The following is a 25,816-nucleotide window of genomic DNA, read 5'->3' as shown; positions in this document are numbered from 1 at the left end:
GGCGGTATCTAATCTCAGGAAAATGCTGGTGGTACTGGATGGGAATAGCTCCAGCCATTGCTGTTGGGCAAGAGAGAAGATGTGGAGAAGGCATTTGATAATGTCTGCTGGCTGGACTATGTCCTAGACAAATTTGTGATCTGGGGGATTGATCAGGGTCTTCTTGAAGGGTTATACTCCAGCCTACAAACAGCTATATACACCATGGCATGCATCAGCAGTTGGAAAGGGAGAGGGTTGCCCACCGTCCCCCTGCTGTTTGACCTAGCCATCAAGCGCCTCACCGTTTACCGATTAGGCCTTTTTATTCCTGACTAACCCAGCTAACACTCTCTCCCAAACGCAAAAATATAGTGGAGTTTGGCAAAATATTGGGTTTCAGGTTAATCACAATAAAAGGGGAATTTCTTTGATTGGACCCCTTTCCCCAGGATAAGTATCTACTGTGGGTGTCAGGGACATTAAAAATAGTACTCACATGTATAACAAATCCTGGGATAATCATTAGGCATGTTGAATTATCCCCAAAAGATTAGGGAACAAATAAGAGATGTGCAAGTCATTCCTCTCAAATTTGATAGGTTGGGTACACGTCATGTTATTATATCTACCCTACCTGTCCTCCTGAAACACAACGATGCTAAAATATTAATTTTACTTATAGGTCAAAAAGAACCAAACATAAATTAGCCAAATTAATGAGAGAAAAAAATCACGCCAAACACTGCTAAAGGTATATTGGTGTACTTATTAACCCATTACTAGCACTAACAAACCTTTCTATAAAAAAAAAAAAAATAATAAAAAAATAGTATAGTAAGAACTAGAGATGAGCGAGTAGTATTCAGTCGAATACCTCACCGCCATAGGTTTCCATGTAAGCGGCCGAACACCAAGGGGTTAAGCGCATAGAATAATATTGGGATGTGCATTCCAGGTCTAGTTTCTAAAGTACTAAATGAGACTATCCACAGCAGAAGTTGCTTTATATTGTACAAATTTGTCCATGACGTAACAGGTTTTTGAGGTTTATTTTGTAATTTTCAGTATTAACCAAGCGACAGATTAAAGAAGCTTTTCAAAAAGACCTACCTCCATTTCCATACGTCCCATTCCCATAACATCATATTTAACCACAATTGGAATCGGGTCTGTCCTGCCTGGAGAAGAAACAGATAAGGGCTAAGGTTAAAAACAGAAAATCTCGAGAGGTGAACTGGTTATTCAATGGGTTTGAGTGGTTAGACAATTTTGCCTTGAAGTGCAGAGACCAGAAAGCTACAGTGGACCAAACAAGAGTCATTCTCACAGCTTACTCCTTGCAAGACTCATGAAGGCACATAGTTCAAAGCAGGGGATGGCCTTTCCCTTCTGAGATTTTTACCACAATGAAATGCTAGATTAACAATACTCTACAAAGATGAAAAGGACAACAAAAGATTATTGGCTGTAAGTAGCAATACACTACAAGTGCACAATGAAAGGGAAGGCAGCGCTGACCCAAATCTCTGCATCTGAACCGTTCATGGCATGCTCTGTAAGCTGTGAAAAAGACTAGATGCAAATAAAGAATTGACTCAACTAAATCAAACTAGCAGCAGATTGAATTTTATTTGGTTTTCTTGCTTCGAAGAGTATCCGAAATCCACTCAGAACCAGCCAAAGCAGGGTTGGGAAGGGGTAATGGAGGGGTGGGATAAAATAGGGAAGAGCAGACAGGCAATTCACTACCGCATCTGATCTCAGACTGGTGCAGATTCCAATTTAGATTACATCACAATGGGATGTAAGTCCAGGACACAGAAGGGAAATGGGGGACAACTTACCTGAACATGTCACCCACCTTGAGCAAAAAGACAGACTGTTAATACATGGTTGCCCAGGTACCTGATATGTATGTGGCACACACCTGTACTTTATACCATTGGGCTTGTGTTTTCAGTACAAACATTAAGGCTCAGGTTCCATTCAGAGATATTATCTATAAAGGCATACATAGAAGCTGTGGTTTGAAAACCATTTCATAGTCTATGGTGCAGTCCCAATCGATCAACATAATAAAAACACTCAGCTCTATGACAAGTCAGATCCTCTACCTACACTGCACAGGTATATGGCAGCATAGTGTGGGTAAATACACAGGCTGGTCAAAATAAATGGAAAATGGCGGATGGGAACACAAATCAGTGTAGGGTGGTTTCCAACACAAAAGCCATTTTGAAGGTTGCCATCTTGGAAGCCAGTCAATTTTTTTTTTTTTTCAAATGGAAGGGCTGTATGTGACCTACAATCTAACAGATACATACATATATATGACCCTAGTAACATGCTACACACAGAACAGCAACCCCAACTACTGTCTTCCATTTACATAACTTTTGACTACCTTGAACAGTGGACAAAGAACAACAAAACAAAAAAAAACAAGCCACTCGCCTACACTGTGAGGTCATTTATGCTATGAAACTGGAAGACAAGCTACAGGAATTTACTTATTTTTTTTGTGGCTGCAAATGTTTTATATAGCCCTTGGGGGGGGGCATCATTTCATAAGACAGATACCTCAGAGATCTGATGCGAAGTGACAAGCTTTCAAGCTACTGTATGGGATATTAATATGTATACCACTCCCAATACTCTTATACAGCAGTACCCTGTTGAGAACGTGGTGGGCACAAAAGACAAACATGAATTATAGAGCTAATGCTGTATCTGGCATCTCCGGCAATGGCTCTATAATGAGTTTACAAACTTGGGCACCAGTCAACAAAATAACACAACGCAATAACAGCGATTTAGTGCCAGATATCAGAAGCAATTCTCTAATATATGTCAAATATGAACACAGAGTCTTCTTCATATGACTCAACGCCATTGTCTCATTTAATGGAAAATGAAATGATTGAATACAGATGAGCAGTATAAGCAAACTGCACTTCAAGGGAAATCAATATTTCATGGCTGGAACCACCAAGAACACTTCAATTCCAGACGGCCATTAATAAGGAACCTTTTGCACCCAGTAGAAAGCTAAAATGGATTTTGCCTTTAACATTCTTTTATTCAACAGCTGTCACTGGGGACATGCACCATATACATTACCCTACTTATGAGCCTCCTCTCTTTGGTTTCGAGTAACCTACATGGAACGTACGCAAGTGTCTGGCTACTTGTACAGTAACATAAGACTGCCATACTAGGCAGAATACAGAATAGTGGTTTATGAGCCCAATGGTATAATACAGAACGAACAGTGGCCACACCATGAGGGAAAGGACTGAAGAGTGTACCATGCCTGAAAATAGTCTCTCCTACAATACTATTTTCAGATGGAAATAGCAGTCACACCTCTGATTTGTATTAAACCCACCAATGTTCCAGAGCTTGTTTCATGAAGATGACCTCTGTCTTATCAGGGCCATATGATCATCCTAGGTCACTGCACTGGAACACACACTATGAGCCAGAATTGACAGCCAATATGTTTGAGCAGCTCCCGTTTTAGCAAACTGAAGCAGCCATACATCTGTATGAATATACCATGTAACACTACAGCGCTGCAAGGAATATTGCCTGGCTGCTGCATGGGGCGCCAGGAGCAGGACCTATGGCGATAAGCTGCTCGTCTGACAGCAGCATCTTGATGAATCAACCTCCTATAAGCTTAGATTTGGGGAAATTACATTTTAATGGAGATGTTCAACTGTCTTTTTTTCTTGAAGTTCAGTAAATTCAGTACAGAGACAGGGTAACGGGGCTAGATAAAGTTAGACGCCTGTCCATACCATCCAGACAGCTTAGATAATAGAAAACAAAAAAAAATTGTAATTCTGCCTCAAACTAGTGTTCGTGTCCTGGATACCAGACTCTTCTATATTTCTGTATATAGGGCACAGAACAGAATATTTCAGCTTCGGGTCAGGTATATTTAACCATCTACTTTTCGGTCCTTTATTCTAAACTAGGAGAAAAATGATAGGTTTCAGACAAATGCCACTAACATCCAGGAGGCCAACGCTGGTCACACTTAGCCGAACATACTAGCTATTTTAGCCAGAACCAGCCATCCATCCATATTTGGTGAATGGTGCCTTGAACAACAATGACCGAGTAGTTAAAAAAACTAATTTGACAAAATGACCACTTGATCTCTTGTCATGACTGGTGGCCTGGTCTGGTGTTCCTTTAATGGGATTTGGAATGGTCATTTGGTATAAGTGGCTTTTTCCTTCTAAAGTACCTTATAACTGAAAAAAAAATCCAACATGGCAGACCAACTTATAAGTGATATATGCCAACAGCTGAAATCTGTCATGCTTGTTCATAAACAGCTGCCAGACCCAGGACACTGTCCGCCAAACCTAGGACACCTGTTCCAGCAGAAAGATGCCCAAAGATTCGACACTTATCCTCCGTCCAGTGGAACAACTCCTAAGAGAAAAAGAAAGCTGAACATTTCCTTCATAGTCATTGTTTAAATTTCAAGATAAAGCCTTTATGTGCCTCAATTTTGAAGACCACTTTGCAAACACCTTAAGTCCTTTTCCTCTGTTCTGAGTCACAACCTGCGTCCTATCATTACCCAGTTATTGCAAACGCTAGTATTCAATCATGTGGCGCAAAAAAATAGAAATAAAAATCAAACTCCACATTGAACAGTGTTAGAATTTCTGAAGATTCACTCTGTCTCATTTATTTCCCAGAGGCCTCCAGCTAATGTTCAGAAAACCAAAAGGGAGAAGGGAAGAGGAAAGGTCAGGAGGGGCGAAGGGCAAGCTGCAATTATTTAATTTAATGGAAACACAAAATAAATAAAACCAACACCCCCTTCAACATGTCCCTTATAATGGACGAGGACCAGACATGTGTGCATGGAAAGACAGAGGAAGAAAGGACGGTCCAAGCAATATATGAACGCTACGACAGAACAGAAAGAGAGGAAGCCTAACATTGGTGCACTGATGACAAAAAGGTAGTCAGTCTGAACAGAAAGTTTCAATTACCACGGCTAAGTTTACCATCACCACAACATGTCCAGGGGTATTATGCTGTAAAAAAGAAACACGGTTGGTTAGGCAGCAATCACGAGGTGAGAGGGTGGGAGGTGGCTAGCAGGAAGAGAAGGCTTCTTCAGGAAAGGAAGGGAAGAAAAGCAAGAGGTCTCTACAGCTTGTTCTCTTCACCAGAGGATAGGAGGGGAGGGAGCTACAGAATGATGGAGAGATGAAAGATCGGACAGATGTCACGAGCTGCTGCACCTATAGGGAAACCACCTCGGGCATCAATGGTTTTCATCATGACACAGGAACCGAATGATCACCCGCTACAAAATCAAGTCCCAGAATATACACAAAGGGGTTGAGTCACAATGACAACCATTATATGCACCATAAGACCATATAATGGACTCTGGACCTCCTTTAGGAACCAGGACAGAGAACCGCTCTATTAAGACCGATTCTGGCTGACTTTGCCACTTCATGCATCACTATTAAACATAACAAAATGTCCAGCAGCAGACTGGAGGAGGTCAACATAGTCCAAGACTTCATATGAAATGCCTACACTCAGTATCACACACCTGTTAGACAGCCACAATTCAGGGTTCATATATTCATATTCGGTTCTTTTAGGATTTGACCAACCACATGGAAAAGCATATGCAAAAGAGACCGCATAAACCAGACATATTCACCTGGATTCTTCCATGGGATGCCCACTATAGGAATCCTGCATCAGACTAGACCCAAATATCGGTGTCTGGCATGACAGGCTGCTTTTGGCGGATCACCAGCCAAGTTGTGTCACAAACTGCTCCCTAGATCAGGCAATTCAGCCGATAATGTTGATGGTAGAACTGTATACACAACAGATCACAACCATCCACAATCTAGTGTGTAAGGGCAACTGAAGCCTGGTAAAGTGTATGTCTCAACAAGACAATCACAGTCCGTGTCATTTCTCTTCATTATAGTGTCTGTGGTTTACTACTGCACTTGTACTGTGGTGGATAAAGAAAGTCTGCCACCAGAATCCTGTCCTGCAAATATATGGATTAAGGAGACCCTAACCTAACTTGTTTTCCCCTTGTGAATCAGTGCCTCCAATGCCAAGACATCACTATTTTTGTAAATATACAATTGAGCTCTTTGGAGCCTCAAAGGTGTTGTTGCTTACCTCTTTAGAGCATTGAAGATGTTGCCATTGCTCCAAACAACTCATATACATACTGACAAAACCAGTGACATCTTGGCAAGAAAGCCAGCGGTTCTCAATGGCAAAATATAGTTTGGTTCAGGTACCCTAAGCTAAAATTGCAGGCCTGGGTTGATACACTGGGTTCTGGTGAAAGACTCCCTTTAACAATGGGTTCTGGAGAACCACTCTATGGTGCATATTTCTTTTAAGAAAAAGGATCCTAGTATAAAGCGGATGTCAATCATTTCCTTCTGCTCAATGCTACAATCTATAGTCAAGTAGCAAAGAAGCCCCAACAACAATCTACAGCATGAAAGCACCTAAATGTGAGGTCAAATACCCTCGGACTGTACTCAGCGACTCTGGGATTGAAAATCAAAAGTCCATTTACTGCGTCCACTCCAGCTGCTTACACTTTAGTTAGTTGTACAGAGCAGATCACAGGGCTCGTCCTACAGGACAACCTATGTTCATATGATCCATTCAATCAAATGGATGACACAGTAAGCGTTCAGATGAGAGAGCAACTCCACTGCAAGGAAGTTGAAGGAGTGACGGCTTATTCTGCTTACTGTTGGAGAGGCTGGATGGGGACCTTTAACAATGCTTCAGAAATGTACCCCATCAATGTCACCAGCAAGATAATGTTTGCATTATGGAGCTTAATTTGCATGTGTTTCCCATTGCTAAATGCCTCTCTAGCGACTGGCAACCCTTTTTAAGGAAAAGCAATATTACAGAGAGAATGCTAATGGTAGTTTAATACACCAGTCTTAACTATTTGAGATTGCAGACAGCAGGAAGCATTTTTTCCATAGCATTAATGTGAAATGTGACCTCATATGTATAGTCTTTATTTAAACATGTGAAATGCTCAGGTGTCTGCTGTGAGACTAAATCTTCACCTATAAAGCTCCGGACACAGTGTAACAGCTGGCAGCATCTAATGCCAATAGATACAAGGTAACCTAAGCCTGTGAGGTCTATGTAGACTGTAGCTTTAAATATCCAATTGAAGTTTAAAGTTACATGCAGGCCATGAATATTCCACACGGGTCAGAAAGGGCTGCATCAAGTGTTGCAATGCGATGCATACCAAGAGAAAACCTCCATGTCCAAAACCAACATATGGGCCTAATACAGGTACGCTGTAATGTTTCACTGACAATTTGGGAAAATCTGCAGAGCTTATCTAACGAAATATGGTCCACCGAGGTTCTGTATATGCTGCACCACTATGGATGTTGGGCTCTGTGCACAAAACTTTTCAGTATGTATTTCAGCATCCGTGTATTTGACAATAGTACACTGACTCAATCATTTCTATGGGCCCGTACACATGACTGAATTACACGGTCACGTGTGTGGGCCAACAGTACAGGCTGCAAAATATAGAACAGGTCCAATTCCTGGCCTATTTTGCGGCCCTTGCATCCATTTAATGAAAGGGGCCACAGAAGCACGGCCAGTGCACCGGTGACATCTGCATGTTCACCGTGCGCTGCCTGTGCCTTTAATTCGCGGGCCGGCTGGAAGTACACGGTCGCATGAAACCGGCCTTAAAGAGGACCTAGCACATCATACATCAACTTCAGTTGTTATCACTTAATAGGTGTGCTCCCACTGATTTTAGCACAGTTGTCATTTTCACTCTAGCCCCCACCAACCCTGAGCTATCAGAGCAGTTAGTTTTGGGACCTGATATGCTACTTAGGTTTTGTACTGTCCTGAGGGTGGTGTCAGTTAGAAGCAGGCAAAGGGGCATGATATTGAGCTTTCTGACACTGCCAGCCTCTTAGATTAGAGCTCAGAATCATGCCCCCTGCCCTGTTTGGAAATGATGGGAGAAGAAAACAATTCTACCTATTAAAAGAAGCAAAGAACGGGAGCTGATGGAGGTAATTCAAGGTAGTATTTAAAGGGGTTGTTCCCAGGATAGGTGATAAGTATCTGATCAGTGGTGGTCCAACCACTTAAGAATTGGGAACCCATGTATCCCTCATGAATGGAGAGACAAGTCAAGTATGTGTGCTGCCGCACCAGTCATATCAGACATGACCAGAGTGTCAGAGGCAACCGCACCCGCATTAAAGGGGTTGTCCCCTCACAAGGATCCTATCTATACTGCTTGTTAATGTGGATGTAAGACTTTTCCTAAATACATTGCTTCAGCAAAACTGCTTTGTTTGTCCACTATCTTACTTTATTCAATTCATTGTTGACAAAGCCCTGACTTAGCTGCTCATGAGTCAAGTGATGTATCCGCTGCTCTCAGGGGGGAGGGAGGAGGGGCTAAGTGCACGGGAGCCAGTCTGTGTTTCTAGCTATTCCTGTATCTACACCACATGTCCTAGCTTCCTGCTGTCAGATAGGGGAGAGGAGCTGCTTTCATTTCTGAACTCGTCTTCTGTTCTCCCAGTTATCAGGCTAGCTAATTCAATTGTGTTCATTATGGCAGAGACAGGCAGTCTCTGTATGTAACACAGAATGGAGTTGCTCCTGCCTGTACTTCATAGTCCAATATTGTGCATATAGTGTTGTTTGAGGACCTTTGATGACATCACAGGCCCTTCAGCCGCCCCATAGGATCAAGCTGTGTGGTGGGCGGAGCTACACAATAATTTGGGGGCGGAGTTAAATGGCAGGTTGCATGTGAAACCCCGCCCACCAAATGATGCAAGAAACCAGGAAGAAAGAAGATTTTACAGCAGTGAAGACTGGAGAGTATGCGACGTGGGAATACCCCTTTAATGTCATCTGTAGGGGGTCTACAGTAAGACCTTCACAAATCAGAAACTTAATCATGGCATAAACCTTTTAAACATCAAAAGATACAAATCCATGATGAAAAGCTGGCAGAACCATTTAACAGGGTTTATTGGTCCCAATATTTATGGTCTATCCACAGGATCTGATCAGAGTTTGTTGGACCCCAGACCCCATACCGATTAGCTGAGCTGGTTGCCTTTAGGGACCACTCTACTCCTATTAGTGGTGAGATGCAGCCCTGTCCACTTAATAGCAGTGGCCCAGGGTTACTGCCAATCTACATCAAGCTTCAGACCCCCGACGATCAGATACTGATGACCTATACTGTAACACTATTGGGGCTAGAAAGCCCCTATTATCACTGGGTCAATCAGAATTCATCTGGACCTATTAATGGATTCAGGAATGCAATCAGAAGTGATAACACTAATGTGAACAGACCCTTACATTATAGAGACTAGGAATTTGAACATGTTTTTGACAACTTCTAATGGGTGTTTATGTAGTTCACGTAATAAGAAAACCACACTATTACTACTGTGTGAGAACATACCCTAAGTAGTCTTGGAGAACGTCGTCTTCACAGAACCAAACAAGTCATTTTTCCTTCACAAGGAACAGCATGTGATGAGGGCTGGAGATCTGCCATGAGCCTGGTAGACACTATGCCAGGAAATATGTCACATGGTTCAATTAATTAAGCTCCGAAATGTTTTTTACTCTGCTTCTTTAGCTGAAGGGCTTAATAAACCTTACGCAATAAAACCACCATCCTCTCATATCCACAAGGAGTCTGTTAACAGTTTCTGTGTCCAAAGGTGAAGCATACTTAGAAATCCATTAAACTAGAGTGGCCAGATACCCGGAAAGATTACGAAACGATTAAAAACCGGACACTGTAACAACTAATACCACTTTCTAACTTGTTGCAGAACAATCCTAGTAAAAAGCATGTATGGCCACCAAGTCAAATTGCACTGTGAATAGAGGCCTTTAAGAGGGAATCTGGGTTACAAAACCTGAAGCGCAAAGTGACGTGTGCTGCGGGTTTAAAACCTGCAGCATGTCAAGCTGTTGCCGGATTAACCCTTTGCCATGCAAAGGTTAAAAGTCTCTGAGGACTACAGAGAATATGCAGTAAAAACAACCCCATTTTGGTTGTTTTCGCCGCAGTGATTTTGCAGTGGAAAACATTGTATACAAGTCTGATCCTTAAAGGGATTCTACCATTAAAACCTTTAAAATAGCCTTTAGAAAGGTTATTCGTCTCTTACCTTTAGACGTGGTCTCCGCTGCGCCCTTCCTTAGAAATACTGTTTTTTACCAGTATGCAAATTAGTTCTTTCGCAGCGATGGGGGCGGGCCCCAGCGCTCAAACAGCGATGAGGGCGTCCCCACCACTGCCAGAGAATTGTCTCCTGTGCCACCTCCTTCTTCGTCCGCAGCGTCTGCTCAAGGCCTGATGCCTAGAAGTTACGAGCCTGCGCCGGAAGAAGACGAAGGTAAGAGACGAATAGCCTTTCTAAAGGCTATTCCGACGTCTTAACCACAAAAAAAAAAAAAAAAAAAAAAAAAAAAAGATTTTAATGGTAGAATCCCTTTAACTGCAAAAAACGGTAGCAAAAGGAAATGTTCCTGTTGCCATATTAGGAACGAAAGAGGTGAAGATTCAAATGTGCCCGACTCCATAGTAAATGAGGGTATGGACGTTCAATAGTGAAGTGGTTACTGATGTCTGACGGACACATATTATCCTACATCCGTAGCAATAATAACATTTAAAACAAGGCAAGCAATATCAATGGAATGGTCAGGGAAATTAACAGTATGCTAAATGATCAAACAGACCTATGTTGAACTTACGGCCATAGGTTTAATACAAAATACAATGTTTCGACTGGATCACAACAGGATGAATGGACTTCTATATGCTGCCCTATTAAAGGAAACACATTACAGACAAGACCAGTCTCCAATGGGTTTTTAAAACCATCAACATGACTGACAGCATTGAGGTCTATGGGCGGCAGACAAAATGGATTACTAATGGACAGTAATTTGTGATCAATTTGTGCCCATTTTGCAATCTGTTTTCCCCTCTTCATTCTTCTCTGTGTATGCTCACAGTGAAGCATGAAGATTGGGGGGTGCTGGGGTTGGGCATCGAGTTTTGATAGAGAGAAGAAAAAAAAAAAAAACACCCCCCAAGATAAAAAAAAAAAAAAAAAAAAAAAAAAAAAGATCATGGTATGAACAGGGCAACCATTTGTGTCCATTTTTTTTTTTTTACAAATTCACAAAGGGAAGATATAAGGCGCTGATGTAAACATAGCGTAATGTGAGTGCAGTCCACTATATTTATCAGAAAAGCACTACGTCTGCCTTTTACACAAGTGATAGATGGCTGCATATATAAGGCAGAAGAGAGTGGTCACTGATCCTCTTAAAAAACCAACAAATCCCAAGGGTTTTTCATAACACCTATCTTCAGGATAGGCCATCAATATCAAATTGTTGTGTTTTCTGCGCCTGGAAGTCAGACTCTCACGAATACTGTAGTCCTGAGAAACCCCCTAAATATTCACTAGAAAGTAGACAAGACCCAACTATCAACAGACGACACACAGACAACACTAGCCCAATCCTCACTGGCTCTAACTCTACAATGTATAAGGCACGGGGGGAGGAGGGGTATTTCAGGTGAATCTGACTCTCCAATCTGTAATATTCGGATCTTCTTGCAGTTGCAAAACAGAAGGGGGAATTGGAAAAGCAAAAAAAATAGGTGAGAAAAGGAGAGTGCAGGAAGCACATGAAGACTGAATGATAAACATTTCAGAAGACATTGAAATCTAAGATGGCATTTCACTTACCCTGAAGAGTTTTCCCCAGGCCTTGGCCGAGTTTCCACCCATGCTTCTGCAGCAAGCGATGTCCGATGTTATCCTGATGGATTGGGGAGAGAAGGAGGGGGAGAAAAAAAAAACACGAAAATATTCCAGTAATAAAATTGGCCCCCCCCTCCCCTCTGTCATTGATTCTCCACCAGTGACCGAGTTTTGTGAGAACTAAGTCATGCGATAAAAGTATATATCATAAACAGGTAGCTTGACCATTTCAAAGGAAGAAAAAAATAAATAAAAAAATTCTAGTGTATGGTGACATAAAACACTGTGCTCCCTACACTACGGACTTCTCATAAAATGGTGACACTCCTAGTGGCCCCTCCAGTTTTGTCAAACCAGGGGGAAGTCATCTGAAGAACACGTATTGGTGGGAACATACGTGGATATGAGTCCAATATGAAATTGAGAAAACACAGAGCATAAGACAAACATCTATCCACCACCTGGACCGCAAGGCAGGTGCTATCCCACAGAGAGCCAACGAGAAGGCACAGAAGACAGGGGTGGGGGGTGTATTACAAGAATCGTTCTTTAGTACTGAAATAAAAGCTTGTATCTATGCTAGATTCCAAGTATGCAACCAATAAAGTTTCCAGCAGTAGAGCTACGTGCCCCGGCATGTACTGCCAAGCTTAGCACTGTATGCCGCCAAGGCGATGCAGCATAATCATTTTAGCCGATGATAAAATGAGGCGGCAAAGATTATCACCGGGATCATGAGCGGAGCGGGCATGGCTCTGATTAGCTCTCCATGGGACAGCACACCCAATTTCCTGGGGACATTTCCAAACAAACAAGATTGTGGGAGAAGCCATAGTAGCAAAGTGGATTACTAAGGTAGATACCCGTTGGCTTCCAACTAGCCTCCATCATTACATTTCTCAGACGTAACTAAAAGCATGCAGCAAAACGTTATTTTTTTTTTTTTCGGAAGAAACCATTGTGTTAGTGTTATTTAGGTAGAGTAATAATAATAATAATAATAATAATCATGGGGGGTAGAAGTAAACAGGAGAGATACACCTGCAGGTCTGGCTTTATGAAATGAGGATCATGAATGATTGCATAGCATCTAATGCATCGGGTGAGACAGGACTAGAACAGGGTTAACAGCCAAGGATGTTCAAGTGCAAATGATAAAGCAAAACAGAGGCAAGGAAGGGGGGGGGGGGGGGTCCCAGCAGAGTGTCTCATCTCCCCTTTACACATTTAATTGATCGCTAGAAGATGAGTGACCTTGAAGTGACCTTGAGTGTGGAAATGCACAAGACGCAGTGAACAAAGCCCACCGTGGGGGAGGGGGGGGGGTGAGGTGCCTTCTTGAAATCAAAGTGTAGCTGCATGGATATCAGTGAATAAGGACAGGAAGACTTCTATATAGATTTTGGCATACAAGGCTAGTTTCATCACTACTTAACAGTTTAGGAGCCGCATACTGAATCTGCAGACTGCAGCGGAGACAATAATTCTGAGCAATGATGAAGGGGAGGCACTACAAGGCACGGGGAAGGGAGGGGGGAAACAATAGAGAAAGGCCGAGGAGGGGGGAGATGGGTGACTCATACTGCAGGGTGGAACATAGCAGGACATAGAAGGGAGTCTTGTTCTGCATTCCTATGCACAAAGGCGCATTGCAGACTGGCAGAGTAGGGAGGTGTCACTAAGTACCCACTAATAACAGCCGGGTCCGGGAATCATTGATCCGCTTGATAGTGATGCTAAATCACAGACCCTTCAAACAGTTCCCACTGATCAGAAAAAGCAGGAATCCTATAAACGACAACCAATGCCGTGCTGAGAGAGAAAATACTGAAGGCTGCCAATTTGTTACAAAAACACCGAGTCTGCCAACATAAGGAACACCACGCTCATTTCATGTGATCAGAGAAGGCCTGAATCAGGAAATCTAAAAAGGCAGCAATAAGGAGGGAAATCCCTAGGCGGCCTACTGAGACATTATTAGGCGAATTATAACCCTCCTGCAGTGAAACGGCCGTGCTCTTTGTGGGCATTAGGAAAAATGCACAACCGGGTTATTTAATTAAAAAATAAAAAACAATCTCATCTTACGCATTGGCCAGCTATGTTAGTGGAAAGAATGCTTGGTTACACTTGGCTAAAGCCAGTCCTGGTTTGGAGCGTAGCCAGCGCAGTACAAAGGGCCAGATTTCTACTGTCACAAATACAAATAGCACCTGACGTCTTCTTAAAGAACATCTGACACCGAGTGCACCGTATTGGCAAGTGTGGCTGCTGAGAGGAGGGGAGGCACTCTGCATGGGCACAGGAAAGGTCACTATGAATTTTCTACAAGAAAGGTTAAAAAAAGACAGACAAAATGGGGGAAGCATTGCTAGTTTCCAAAAGATAATACAAGTGGAGTGGAAATACGAACCTGGCTTTAAAAACAGGGCTGTCAAAGGAACAATTAAATGTAACACAGTAAGAAACACAGATTTGTTGTTTATTTTTGTATTTTTAATGTATTTTTTTTTTCTTGCATTGTCACCAAGCCACTGCTTGCAAGTTAAAGGCTTAATATATAAGATAGGTGAAAGCAGGAAGGTGAAATGAAAAGGCATAGACAAAATAATTGTAAAAAAAAAAAAAAAAAAAAAAATTAAAAGAAAATTTGGTAAATCGGAGGGGATGGACTGAGTGCTGGGGAAAACAGAGGAGAGGGGGTTTAAAAGAAAGACAGGAGAAATGAAGAAGTTAAAAGAAAACAAAAAATATGGCACGGAGGGGTGATGGATGCATTGGGCAGACATTTGCGTCACTTACAGAGCCAGTCAAGAGCAATGACTGCTGGGAAAACATTAATCCAGCCATTATCACCTCTTGCTAACAGTATAGCCCCCATTCTACTCACTGGGTTATGTGACAACCCAGTTGGAGTGCATGAATATCTGGTCAGCAGCAAGGCTGTTGTGGAGTGTGCCGTGTGAAGGGCACAATCTTGGCACCCTAACAGAATGACTTCTTGGTTATTGCTGGAATGGCAGATACAATGGAGAAGCATTGTGTATACTGGCATTATACACGCAGTCCTTCAGCACAATACATGTACTGTTATACAGTATAGCGGTTTGGGATTTCTCTTACAATACCATACAGTGAAGGGGATGGAGGGCAGCTGTGACTAAGCAATGGCCACCAGGGAAAATGCACTGTGGCCATCAGATGAATGACAGCTGTGTGGACATGTATTTAGGCCAAGTGCTGGACTGCAAGTGAACAGATGCCACCTCTATCCTGCACTCCTCACTCCACCCTCACCAGCTCTTGAGTGGGTGATAAGTTCAGCTTAGCGTGCTCTGTAGTAAGAACTAAATGCTCACTGTGGGATTCTCATGCATATTGCAGGGCTGAGAGACCCTGATCAGCCCCTCAAAACCAAACCCTGCAGCTCACTACAAGTTGACACCACCAAGGCCGGACAGAGAGGAAGCAGTGGAGTTAGGCTATGCCAAATGGCACCCAACTTGGCGCAGATGCCCTTTCTTACTGCCGGCTGGCCCTCACCTTATTCCTGGTAAGGCCCCCTGGCAGTGGAAGGGTTGACACTGGTCAAGTTGAGGCCAGCTGGTCTCAGAGTCCACAGATCCTGCCGGCTGCACTCAGAGGTCAATTGCTGAGCTCCCATTCATTCCCTTCAGTGGAGCAGATACACTACCAATTCCTCTGGGATTCTACACTGGAAGGGACGGGGATGCTCCATAGGTGTAATGTGTCCAGACAGTATGATCTGCTTTGCCAGCTTTCTGCTATAATAATCGAGACCTAATGCTTCGGAGACACTCCAATAAAGAAATCTGGACTCCATTACACAAACTAAACTAGTAACATACATTATAAAAGATACCAGGGGAGATTTGGGGCCTACAGAAATCACATAGTGAATATAAAACTGAAATTTACATAGCAAGCATGGGCAAGGGAACGTTATGAATTATAAGAAGGTATAGGCATGGTTTCTTCTCACATACTGCATTAGAATTCCTCTGTAGGGGTGAGAGCCCAAGACTAGGATCTGTAGACTCGTGGAGCAGAAGAGCCATAGCCCAACCCTGCACTCTTCCTCACAGGTATTGCTGCAGAGGCCGGCTAACACTCCCACAAGCACCCTCATTGCCCGGGCACCATAGTGTGCCCACTGTAGCTATACAAGCTGCGTCTTACTAATGACACTGTAGATAGGTCTCTCCATCTAATTGTTACACCGTACACTCAGGAAGGCTAGTAGATGACGGCTAATAATGCCTTAAGAGCCTGAAAAGTAGTGGACAAGGAAAGTTGAGGGAAAAAGTAGTAGGGAACAAGTAGGATCTATTAGCTACTAATAGTGGATAGTCAGAGAACCCCTGACATGACCCTCAAAAGTGAAGCGATTTTTTTGGGGGGGAGGAATGAGGCTCAGGTACTGGGTACCCTGCATCTAACAGTAAGGTTTAAGGCATAATAATGACTAGGTCAGAAATTTCTGTGACATCCTTAAATGTGTTGATCCATGAATAAATATTAATTTACTCTGTTAAAAGGGGCTCTATCAGCATATACGTGACTAGCCTTTAAAAAGGCTATTCAGGCACCGTAAATGTTATATTAAACTACCCCCCAGTTTTAAAATAAAATCCTAAAAAAGAATGTGATCTACTTACCGAACGTGCACGCTGGGCGGGCATTCAGGGTGTGTCTTCATCCACGACTCTTCTTCCTCCGATGTCCTCCGGTCCCCGCGAACTGACACTGATGTAAAAAAAATGGCCTGGGCGCATGCGCAGTAGCACGCGGCTTCTACTACAGCTATTGCGCATGCGCCCAGGCCATTTTTTTTTATCAGTGTCAGTTCGCGAGCGCCGGAGGAGGACGGGACCGGAGGACATCGGAGGAAGAAGAGGCGTGGATGAAGAAGACACACCCTGAATGCCCGCCCACCGAGCACGATGCGCAAGTAGATCACATTCTTTGTTAGGGTAGTATTTTAAAACTGGGGGGTAGTTTAATATAACATTTACGGTGCCTGAATAGCCTTTTTAAAGGCTATTCACGCATATGTGGGGCTCTATCAGCATGATTTTGCTGATAGAGCCCCTTTAAGTCACAAAACAAAGTTTTCAACTGGAACGTGACTCCTATGTCTAAATGTCCAGTGTTTAAATATTACTTGGGTAGAATATGCAACTAATGTGTCAGATCTGGTCGTCACACATACTTCGTAATCCTTAGTACATTTCTGCAAGTGTACCGAGCAACTAAGTAGAAATTATATACAAGGATTGGCTTCCTGTTACCATCATTGGACAGATTAGATGAGTTATCAGAGAATCATAGAACCACCAGGAGGCAGTATAAAAACAATATCAAAATATTCCCATTAAGAATGTGTTCTCTTATGTGTGACCTAACAGAGTAAATTAATCTTTAGTCATGAGACAAGTTGTCCTCTATACACTCCTGACTTTGCTCAATTTACAGGCTTCATAATAAATATAAGGAATGGTTTCACAGCACATCACTTCCACCTGCAAGATTTTCTTTAAATGGGTTTTCCAGGCCAACAGGAAAATTAGATAAGCCAGGGTTGACATAAAATAAATATATATCATTGTATCGTGTTAGCCATTGTATCCATTGTATCGTGGATATGAAATATAAAAAATTGAGTCTTCAGTAGTTGATACCTTTTTTTAATGGCTGACTAAAATGATGACAGATTACAAGCTCTCGAAAGCTTGCAATCTGTCATCATTTTAGTTAGCCATTAAAAAAAAAGGTATCAACTACTGAAGACTCAATTTTTTATACTCGGGTCCTCCAGTCCATGCCCACATAGTTGGCCTGGAGGCAGATGGATAGCTTGAAGCTCCTGGGCCCCAATACAAAATCTATAATGGGGCCCCTACCTACCATGTGCCATTTAGAGTAGTAGAATATTTAAAGAGGACCTTTCATCAGATCCGGCACATGCAGTTCTATATACTGCTGGAAAGCTGACAGTGCGCTGAATTCAGTTTTCCCGATCTGTGCCCTGGCTAAAGCGCTATTGGTCCCTGTACCGTAGCACTTTAGTGTTAGAAGGGCGTTTCTGACAGTTAGCCAGGGACGCCCTTCTGCCCAGCAGCGCCTATCGCGCTGTACAGTGTGAGCAGGGAGGAACACCCCCTCCCTCTGCTCACACAGCTCGTCCATAGACGAGTGTTATCAGGAGAGGGAGGGGGGAGTTCCTCCCCGCTCCACAGTACAGTGCGATAGGCGCTGCTGGGCAGAAGGGCGTCCCTGGCTAAGTGTCAGAAATGCCCTTCTGACTGTAAAGCACTACTTTACCGGGACCGATAACGCTTTACCCCGGGCACAGATCGGGAAAGCAGACAGTGCGCTGAATTCAGCGCACTGTCAGCTTTCCAGCAGTATATAAAACTGCCTGTGCCCGATCTGATGAAAGGTCCTCTTTAATGTGTGGAGGTGCCTTTAGGGCCTCCTCAGGGCCCAGTAGAGACGGCTACCTCTCAACCCTATTAGCTACAACCCTTGCTGGAAGTGAAGTGACTCAGGTGACCATTGCAGGGAGTCACTGGCCTCAGCTGTCACATGTTGCGTACCAGTGACCTCAGTTCTAATACATCACCGATATCCAACATGGCCACAGCATTCACCTGAGCTTCTTCCTTTTTGATCCAGCCAGTGCAGGCATGAAAAGGAAAGGAGGACCCAATACCAAAAGAGAGGACTGAGTGTAAATGAGCATCTCCTGGGTTTCCAGTTTGCTTAGAAAACCCTTTAAAGTCAGCTGACACTATGAAAAGCAAGTATATGGTAACAATGCCCACCCAGGGAACAGGCAGGATTCATTATTCCACAGTGGGTATACTCAACTAAATGCTGCTGGTCCCAGCTCTTAACCTCTGTGTGAAGTGGTGTCCTCCTCTGCAGCATTACCTTGTGCGCACTTTAGCTAGCAACATGCCAGCACATAGCAGAGAAAGGGGAGATAATATATACACACAAATATATATACGTGGTGTTCACTGGACCATAACAGAAAGGAGAAGGGTAGAGGAAAGGAAAGTAGTCCTAGAGTATTAACCCCTTCACTGCTGGGGGGAGCAGCAACACCACAATTGCCAGACCCTCTAGCAGTGAGGGGTTAGAGGAAAAGAAAAAAAAAAGAAAGGAGATGTATAAATATATAGAAATATATAAAAGAAAAAATTAAAAAAGGCAGAGCGTGCAATACAAACCAGGTCATGAGCAGCTTAGCTAATATTGGGATCAACTGCTGTGGAAGAGAAAGGCCAGATAGGGCCAAAGTTGTGTAAAGTTCTGTATTACCATCTACACACAGACACACACACACAAACACAACACAGACCTACACTTTGGCAGGGAGATGCACATTGTTACTTAGCCAGTTTCGCAGCTCTCAGGGAACCCCATCTGTGATTATGTGATACTGCCCCCCCCCCAATTAGATAACAGAGTGTGCTTTTAATGCAGCCAAGTTATATATCACAATCTGACCGCATCGAAAACACAAACCTGGGAAGAAACCCTTGCACCGTGCTGGGATTACAACCACAGGGGAACTCAAACTAAAAGAGGATTATAACCAGAGATCCACAGATTTCCCAAACATATACCAAGTCTTATAATGCCTTGAGTATCTGAAAGAGCTGGTATTTGAATCAGTAACCAAGCGGTACTGGTGTCACTGGTTCAGACTGCATGGTCCAACTGAGGTTCAATGTGCATTTCACTTGTAGCAGACTTATCACATACACACAGTGGAAACAGACATTTTTTTTTTGGCTGAACCACAACTACAGTAGTAGTTAAGAGCGAAGGAGCCTTCTCCAGACAAGAGGCTAATAGGACAGTATCTGTTAATCTTGCAAACTGTCTGCATCCGCCATGCATAGGTGGCAGGCCCACTGTATATAAAGAGGTGAATTTAGCCACACTGGGCTATATATAACCAGTTCTTTCCTGGGCTATCCTAAATATAGAAAAAAAAAAATAAAAAATAGCATGTCCCTAACCTCTCAAGATAAAGCAGAACTCTTTCAATACTGAAGGGCCAAATTACAAAAGAAAATAAAAATATACAAAACCAAAAAGGTTTCTTTAAAATAGCTAAACTCCTACATCTCCAAAATTCTAGTTCTCATCTTGTTGGGCAAACAAAAAGGAACAATGCTATAAACGCCTGCCCAAAGTGCCTCTTCTTACCGATTCAATGGGCTTGTCCAGAGAAGCTTGTTCGATCTCCAGATGTCCATCTTCATACTGGTCAAAATGGTTACCCTGAAGACAAGAGGGAAAAAAAAAAAAAAAAAGTTTAGTTATCAAAAATATCATTGGTAACATTGAAGCTTTTTTTTGTTCCTCTCTAAGTGTCTGCTGACATGGGCACAGAGAGGGAGGATTACGGCGCAGAATTCTCAGATACCGCAACATGTCGCTCGCGGAAAAAAGAAGCGAGCTGCCCTTTCTTCAGGCGGATTCCGCGGCCCATTGAGCTGCAGCGTCTGCCTTGCGGCAGCCCCCTCCGGATTAGGCCCATTCATTATGTCGCTTCCCGCATCAAAATCAGGACCTAAATACGCTATTACGGGCACATGCGAACTAAATGTAACTGCAGAACCAGCTTAAGACATATTGATCAGTGGATTTCAAATGTCTCCAATCCCTAAAAAGAGTGGTTGGCTTCTATTTGCTGTGAATGCACACAACTAGGGTAAAAAAAACATAATGGGGAATTTATTAGTGGCCTAACGCTACTTCTATGGTACACATTATAGTTAAAGCAAATTTTCAGAAATGACTGGCGCAAATGTACATAAGAAACTAACAGACCATAAAGATTTATTATACAGATTAGTTTATTGAGAGGGGAGGGGGAATAGGAGGCTACTGAAAAACAAATACAGACACCTGCTGCTGCGCTTAATACTGCAATGATTCAACATAAAAGGCTACCAGTGCACAAAAGGAGGCAATGAATAAGCACCCCCTTCTCCCAAAGAGTACAGATAGGGGACTATATAAAAAGACTGATAGAGAAGCATAATCAGTGGGAAAAGGAAACCTTCCTTTAATAAGATATTACAAAGAAGTTTTTTATATTCACTTGTACCATTCATTAATGAAAAGTAGTTTTATAACTGGTGGCACACATGAAGTCAGAATATAGAACTTTTATCAATGGGGTGTAGAGGGAACTGTTGGACCTCCAACAGACCAAAAGATTTAGGCCTTATTTACATGTTCGCACTTTGCAGACATGTGAGGTGCGTAACAATCACGTACTGCACACGAACCCATTTCTTTTATAGAGCACATACAAACCTCTGTTCATATCCACGCAAAATTTGCAGGGTGAGGTGCTGTCCCTGAATTCCACAGAAGTGTGAATAAAGCCTTACTATCATTCATGATAGACATAGGCTGTGGAGAGGGAACGCCAAACCAACGACTGATTCCTATTTTTCCACAGCCTGACTCAGACTCCTTCATAAATTCCTGACAGCCCTGGTCAGACAGAAGAGTAAAGATCCTCTAATTTATGAAAAAGTCAGTGATTGATTCATATGAAGGTAAATCTGTAACAAACCATGCATCTAATTATATTATATATTAATAACTGTGTAATCGCTATTTTGAAGCCAGATTTGGTAAATTTTTTCAACTGACTTAACCCAAAACTGGCCAGGAATCTCCACTCCACAACCCTACGTCAATTTCAGTTTTTGATTAAGTACAACTGAAGATGCCAAATTCATTAAGTGTATGCCTCAATAAATTTTCCACATTTTCTAACACAAAAATAAGTATTAGGACTCTTAATATATTCCTATTCTCAAGATTAGTGGGAGTTCCAGCTGCTATGCTCCAACAAAGGTGACATTAATAGCATGTCCAGCAATAGGACAACTGTACAGTAGGCAAGCCATAGGAAAGTCTGGACCTCTAAGTGGTCACCCTTAGAGAGCCTTCACACGGAGTTTACGCTCCGCTCATTCTGAACGTAAATTCATTCAGAATGAGCAGCGTTATAACAGATCCCATTGATGTCTATGGGTGCCGGCATACGCGTGTATCACATTGAATTTTGCCGCCCGAGGCGAACTACAGAAAGCGGGGCGAAGGGGGTGGGGCTTAGCGCCGATCGCAGGCAGAGAGCAGGGACGGAGATGACCTGCTCTCTTCCTGAGCGTGAGGGGAGGCTGCTGGAGCAGCGCTGCTCCAGTGGCCTCCCCAAACCACCGCTCGGTGCTAAGCCAGTCCAGGACAGCTTGTCCTGGACTGGCTTAGGTAATCAAAAATGTCGCCCTCCCTGGGGCCCTGACATAGCGCCGCCTGAAGCGCTCGCTTCAGGTCGCCTCATGGGAGGTTCGGCGCTGTCCAGCAGGCCTACAGATTTAGGCCTTATTTACATGACCACATTTTGTTTTAAGTGACCATTTCATGATAAGATTCTTCTACAGAGGTAAAATAATCAGATTTTCACCAAATCATTTGGGGGCTCCTGGTTCCAAAGACATCAACAGGCCTGCAAAAAATACCAATAACATCAACAGGACTACCTACAAAGTCACCAAGGAGCATTGGCAGGAACAGAAATGCTTGTGTATGTGTTTAGTACAAACCATGAGTGGGATCGCAGTGAGGATGAGGCTGCTGGGATGATTTTTTGCAGATATTTTGTTAGCGTACAGCATGTGATCTTGGCCTCCTACTCAGCAATTAAAAACAACAGCGCAGGAGGCTATTTTTCCAAGAGAAGTTCAGGACAAGAGTCTGCAGATGGCTTCAGCATGTTCACAATCTGGAGTTGACAGAGAACCCAGAAAAGCAGCCGCATGAGCGAGGAGAAAACACATTGCCATAAATGGTGCACTAACACTTATGGGAAGTGGAAATGGGGCTTAAGGCTTCAGTAACTAATATTTACATATGAACCACTGTAACAAAACAGTAACATTACAATGTACCAGAGAGAACGTGGGGGCTCAAGTTCATTGTGTATTGTATTTTATAGTAATTCCCCAATATACACTTATTACTAGAGATGAGCGAGTAGTATTCGATTGAGTAGGTATTCGATCGAATACTACGGTATTTGAAATACTCATACTCGAGTACCACTCACTGTTCGAATGGAAAAGTTTGATGCAGAACCAGCATTGATTGGCCAAATGCTATACAGTCGGCCAATCAACTCTGGTTCTTCTCCTACCTTTAGAAGTCTTCTCCGTGCAGCTTCCCCGCGGCGTCTTCCGGCTCTGAATTCACTCTGCCAGGCATCGGGCCTGGGCAGAGCCGACTGCGCATGTCCGCTTGTAGTGCGGGCATGCGCAGTCGGCTCTGCCCATGCCTGGCAGAGTGAATTCAGAGCCGGAAGATGCCGCGGGGACGCTGCATGGAGAAGACTTCTTGGAGGATCCAGCCCGACCCTCACTCGTGGACTTGGTAAGTATAATTTGATCGAATGTTGCCTACCCCTGAAACGAGCATTTTTCCCCCCCATAGACTATAATAGGGTTCGATATTCGATTCGAGTAGTCGAATATTGAGGGGCTACTCGAAACGAATATCGAACATTTTACTGTTCGCTAATCTCTACTTATCACCTTTATTAGCAGGAGCGAGGTGGGTAATAAGAGAACATCTATGGGGAAATCACATTCTGACAGAGGAAAGGAAGAGGGATAGAAAGCGCTGCAGCGGAGGGGGAGCCAGAATAACATGGCATCCCAGGGACAATTCTTCTAGAAGCTCTTCTGCTGTATACACCCAAAGACTCTCCAAGAAGTCCAATACAAGCACTATTAACGTGAGACTGTTTGAGGGAGCAGGCACTACATTCTGTCTGACTGTAAAATGCCACAGTTCTCGTTGCAGCATTTCCACCACATCCAAACCTCGGCGTTTATGGCCTTAGGGACTACTTAATAGAATATTTACCTAAGCAAAACCTACCTATACAAACCTCTTTCTAAATTATGACATAGCTATCTAGATTTGCCTTTCCAAAATGTGGGAAAGCTGTGCGATTAGAAGTAGATGAAAAACGCACACATGAAAACCTCTCCTCTCTGGTGTAATTCATGCTCTGGAGCTGCACTGTTTCCATTACACTCAATGGACCTTCATTACAGTGATTGAGGGCCAAGACACCCGTAACTTTTATATACTTTCGAGTAAGTAATGCATAGGGTGTCTTTTTGCAGGATCAGGTGTACTTTTTAGTAATAACAGCTTGGAGATTTGATATTTGACCAATTTTATTCAAATTTTTATCACAGGCAAAAAACTGAAAAAACTGCGGTTTGGCACTTTTGATTTTTTTTTTTTTTTTTTTTTCCCGTAGGGGAAAAATATTTTTATAAATTTGTAGACCGGGCATTTTTGTACACAGGGATACCTAATGCGAACTCGTTTCACAGTACTTTACTTTTATATATGTCCTAGGGAAAGACCGAAGGGGGGTGATTTGAACTTTAAAATGATATATTATACACACGCACACACACTGTATATACTAATATATATATGTATATGAATATATATATATATATATATATATATATATATATATATATATATATACATAAACACACACACACACACACATTGCTCAAAAAAAATAAAGGGAACGGTCCAATAACACATCCTAGATCTCAATGAATAAAATATTCTCATTGAATACTTTGTTCTGTACAAAGTTGAATGTGATGACAACAAAATCACACAAAAATCATCAATGGAAATCAAATTTATTAACCAATGGAGGCCTGGATTTGAAGTCACCTGAAAAATGGAAGTGGAAAAACACACTACAGGCTGATCCAACTTTGATGCAATGTCCTTAAAACAAGTCAAATGAGGCTCAGTAGTGTGTGTGGCCTCCACGTGCCTGTATGACCTCCCTACAATGCCTGGGCATGCTCCTGATGAGGATGCGGATGGTCTCCTGAGGGATCTTTTCCCAGATATGGACTAAAGCATCTGCCAACTCCTGGGCAGTCTATGGTGCAACGTGACAATGGTGGATGGACCGAGACATGATGTCCCAGATGTGCTGAATTGGATTCAAGTCTGGGGAACGGGCGGGCCATTCCATAGCTTCAATGCCTTCATCTTACAGGAACTGCTGACACACTCCAGCCACATGAGGTCTGGCACTGTCCTGCATTAGGAGGAGCCCAGGGCCAACCGCACCAGCATATGGTCTCACAAGGGGTCTGAGGATCTCATCTTGGTACCTAATGGCAGTCAGGCTACCTCCGGCGAGCACATGGAGGGCTGTGTGACTCTCCAGAGAAATGCCACCCCACACCATTACTGACCCACTGCTGAAGGATGTTGCAAGCAGCAGATCGCTCTCCACGGTGTCTCCAGACTCTGTCACATGTGCTCAGTATGAACCTGCTTTCATCTGTGAAGACAACTGGGTGCCAGTGGCGAAGTTGCCAATCCTGGTGTTCTGTGGCAAATACCAAGTGTCCTGCACGGTGTTGGACTGTGAGCACAACGCCCACCTGTGGACGTCGGGCCCTCATACCATACTCATGGAGTCTGTTTTTAACAGTTTGTGCAGACACATGCACATTTGTGGCCTGCTGGAGTCATTTTGCAGGGCTCTGGCAGTGCTCCTCCTGTTCCACCTTGCACAAAGGCAGAGGTAGGTCCTGCTGCGGGGTTGTTGCCCTCCTACGGCCCCCTCCACCTCCCCTGGTGCACTGGCCTGTCTCCTGGTAGCACCTCCAGCCTCTGGACACTACGCTGACAGAGACAGCAAACCTTCTTGGCACAGCTCGCATTGATGTGCCATCCTGGATGAGCTGCACCAACTGAGCCACTTTTGTGGGTTGTAGAATCCGTCTCATGCTACCACGAGTGTGAAAGCACAACCAAGATTCAAAAGTGACCAAAACAGC

The 25,816-nt window shown here is 43.2% G+C and overlaps 1 protein-coding gene across 3 annotated transcripts in view; it reads right to left on the bottom strand.

Annotated features, from left to right (window-relative positions):
* The window catches only part of GPATCH8 (G-patch domain containing 8), a 52,966-nt gene that overhangs the window by 14,305 nt on the left and 12,845 nt on the right, over nt 1-25,816 (bottom strand). For 2 of the 3 annotated variants that reach the window (XM_075278248.1, XM_075278249.1), the window contains exons 2-4: nt 20,103-20,177; nt 11,841-11,913; nt 1,093-1,160 (exon numbers count right to left, since the gene is read on the bottom strand). In XM_075278248.1, coding sequence (XP_075134349.1) covers nt 1,093-1,160; nt 11,841-11,913; nt 20,103-20,177 — 216 coding nt within the window. Of the gene's footprint in view, nt 1-1,092; nt 1,161-5,003; nt 7,366-11,840; nt 11,914-20,102; nt 20,178-25,816 lie in introns of those variants that run through there. The other variant, XM_075278250.1, reaches the window with a different exon arrangement.

Source organism: Leptodactylus fuscus, chromosome 6 (assembly GCF_031893055.1).
Source record: "Leptodactylus fuscus isolate aLepFus1 chromosome 6, aLepFus1.hap2, whole genome shotgun sequence".
In the NCBI taxonomy this organism is placed as follows: Eukaryota; Metazoa; Chordata; class Amphibia; order Anura; family Leptodactylidae; genus Leptodactylus; species Leptodactylus fuscus.
The sequence above is the reverse complement of the archived record's forward strand: the minus strand, read 5'-3'. Positions and strand labels throughout refer to the sequence as shown.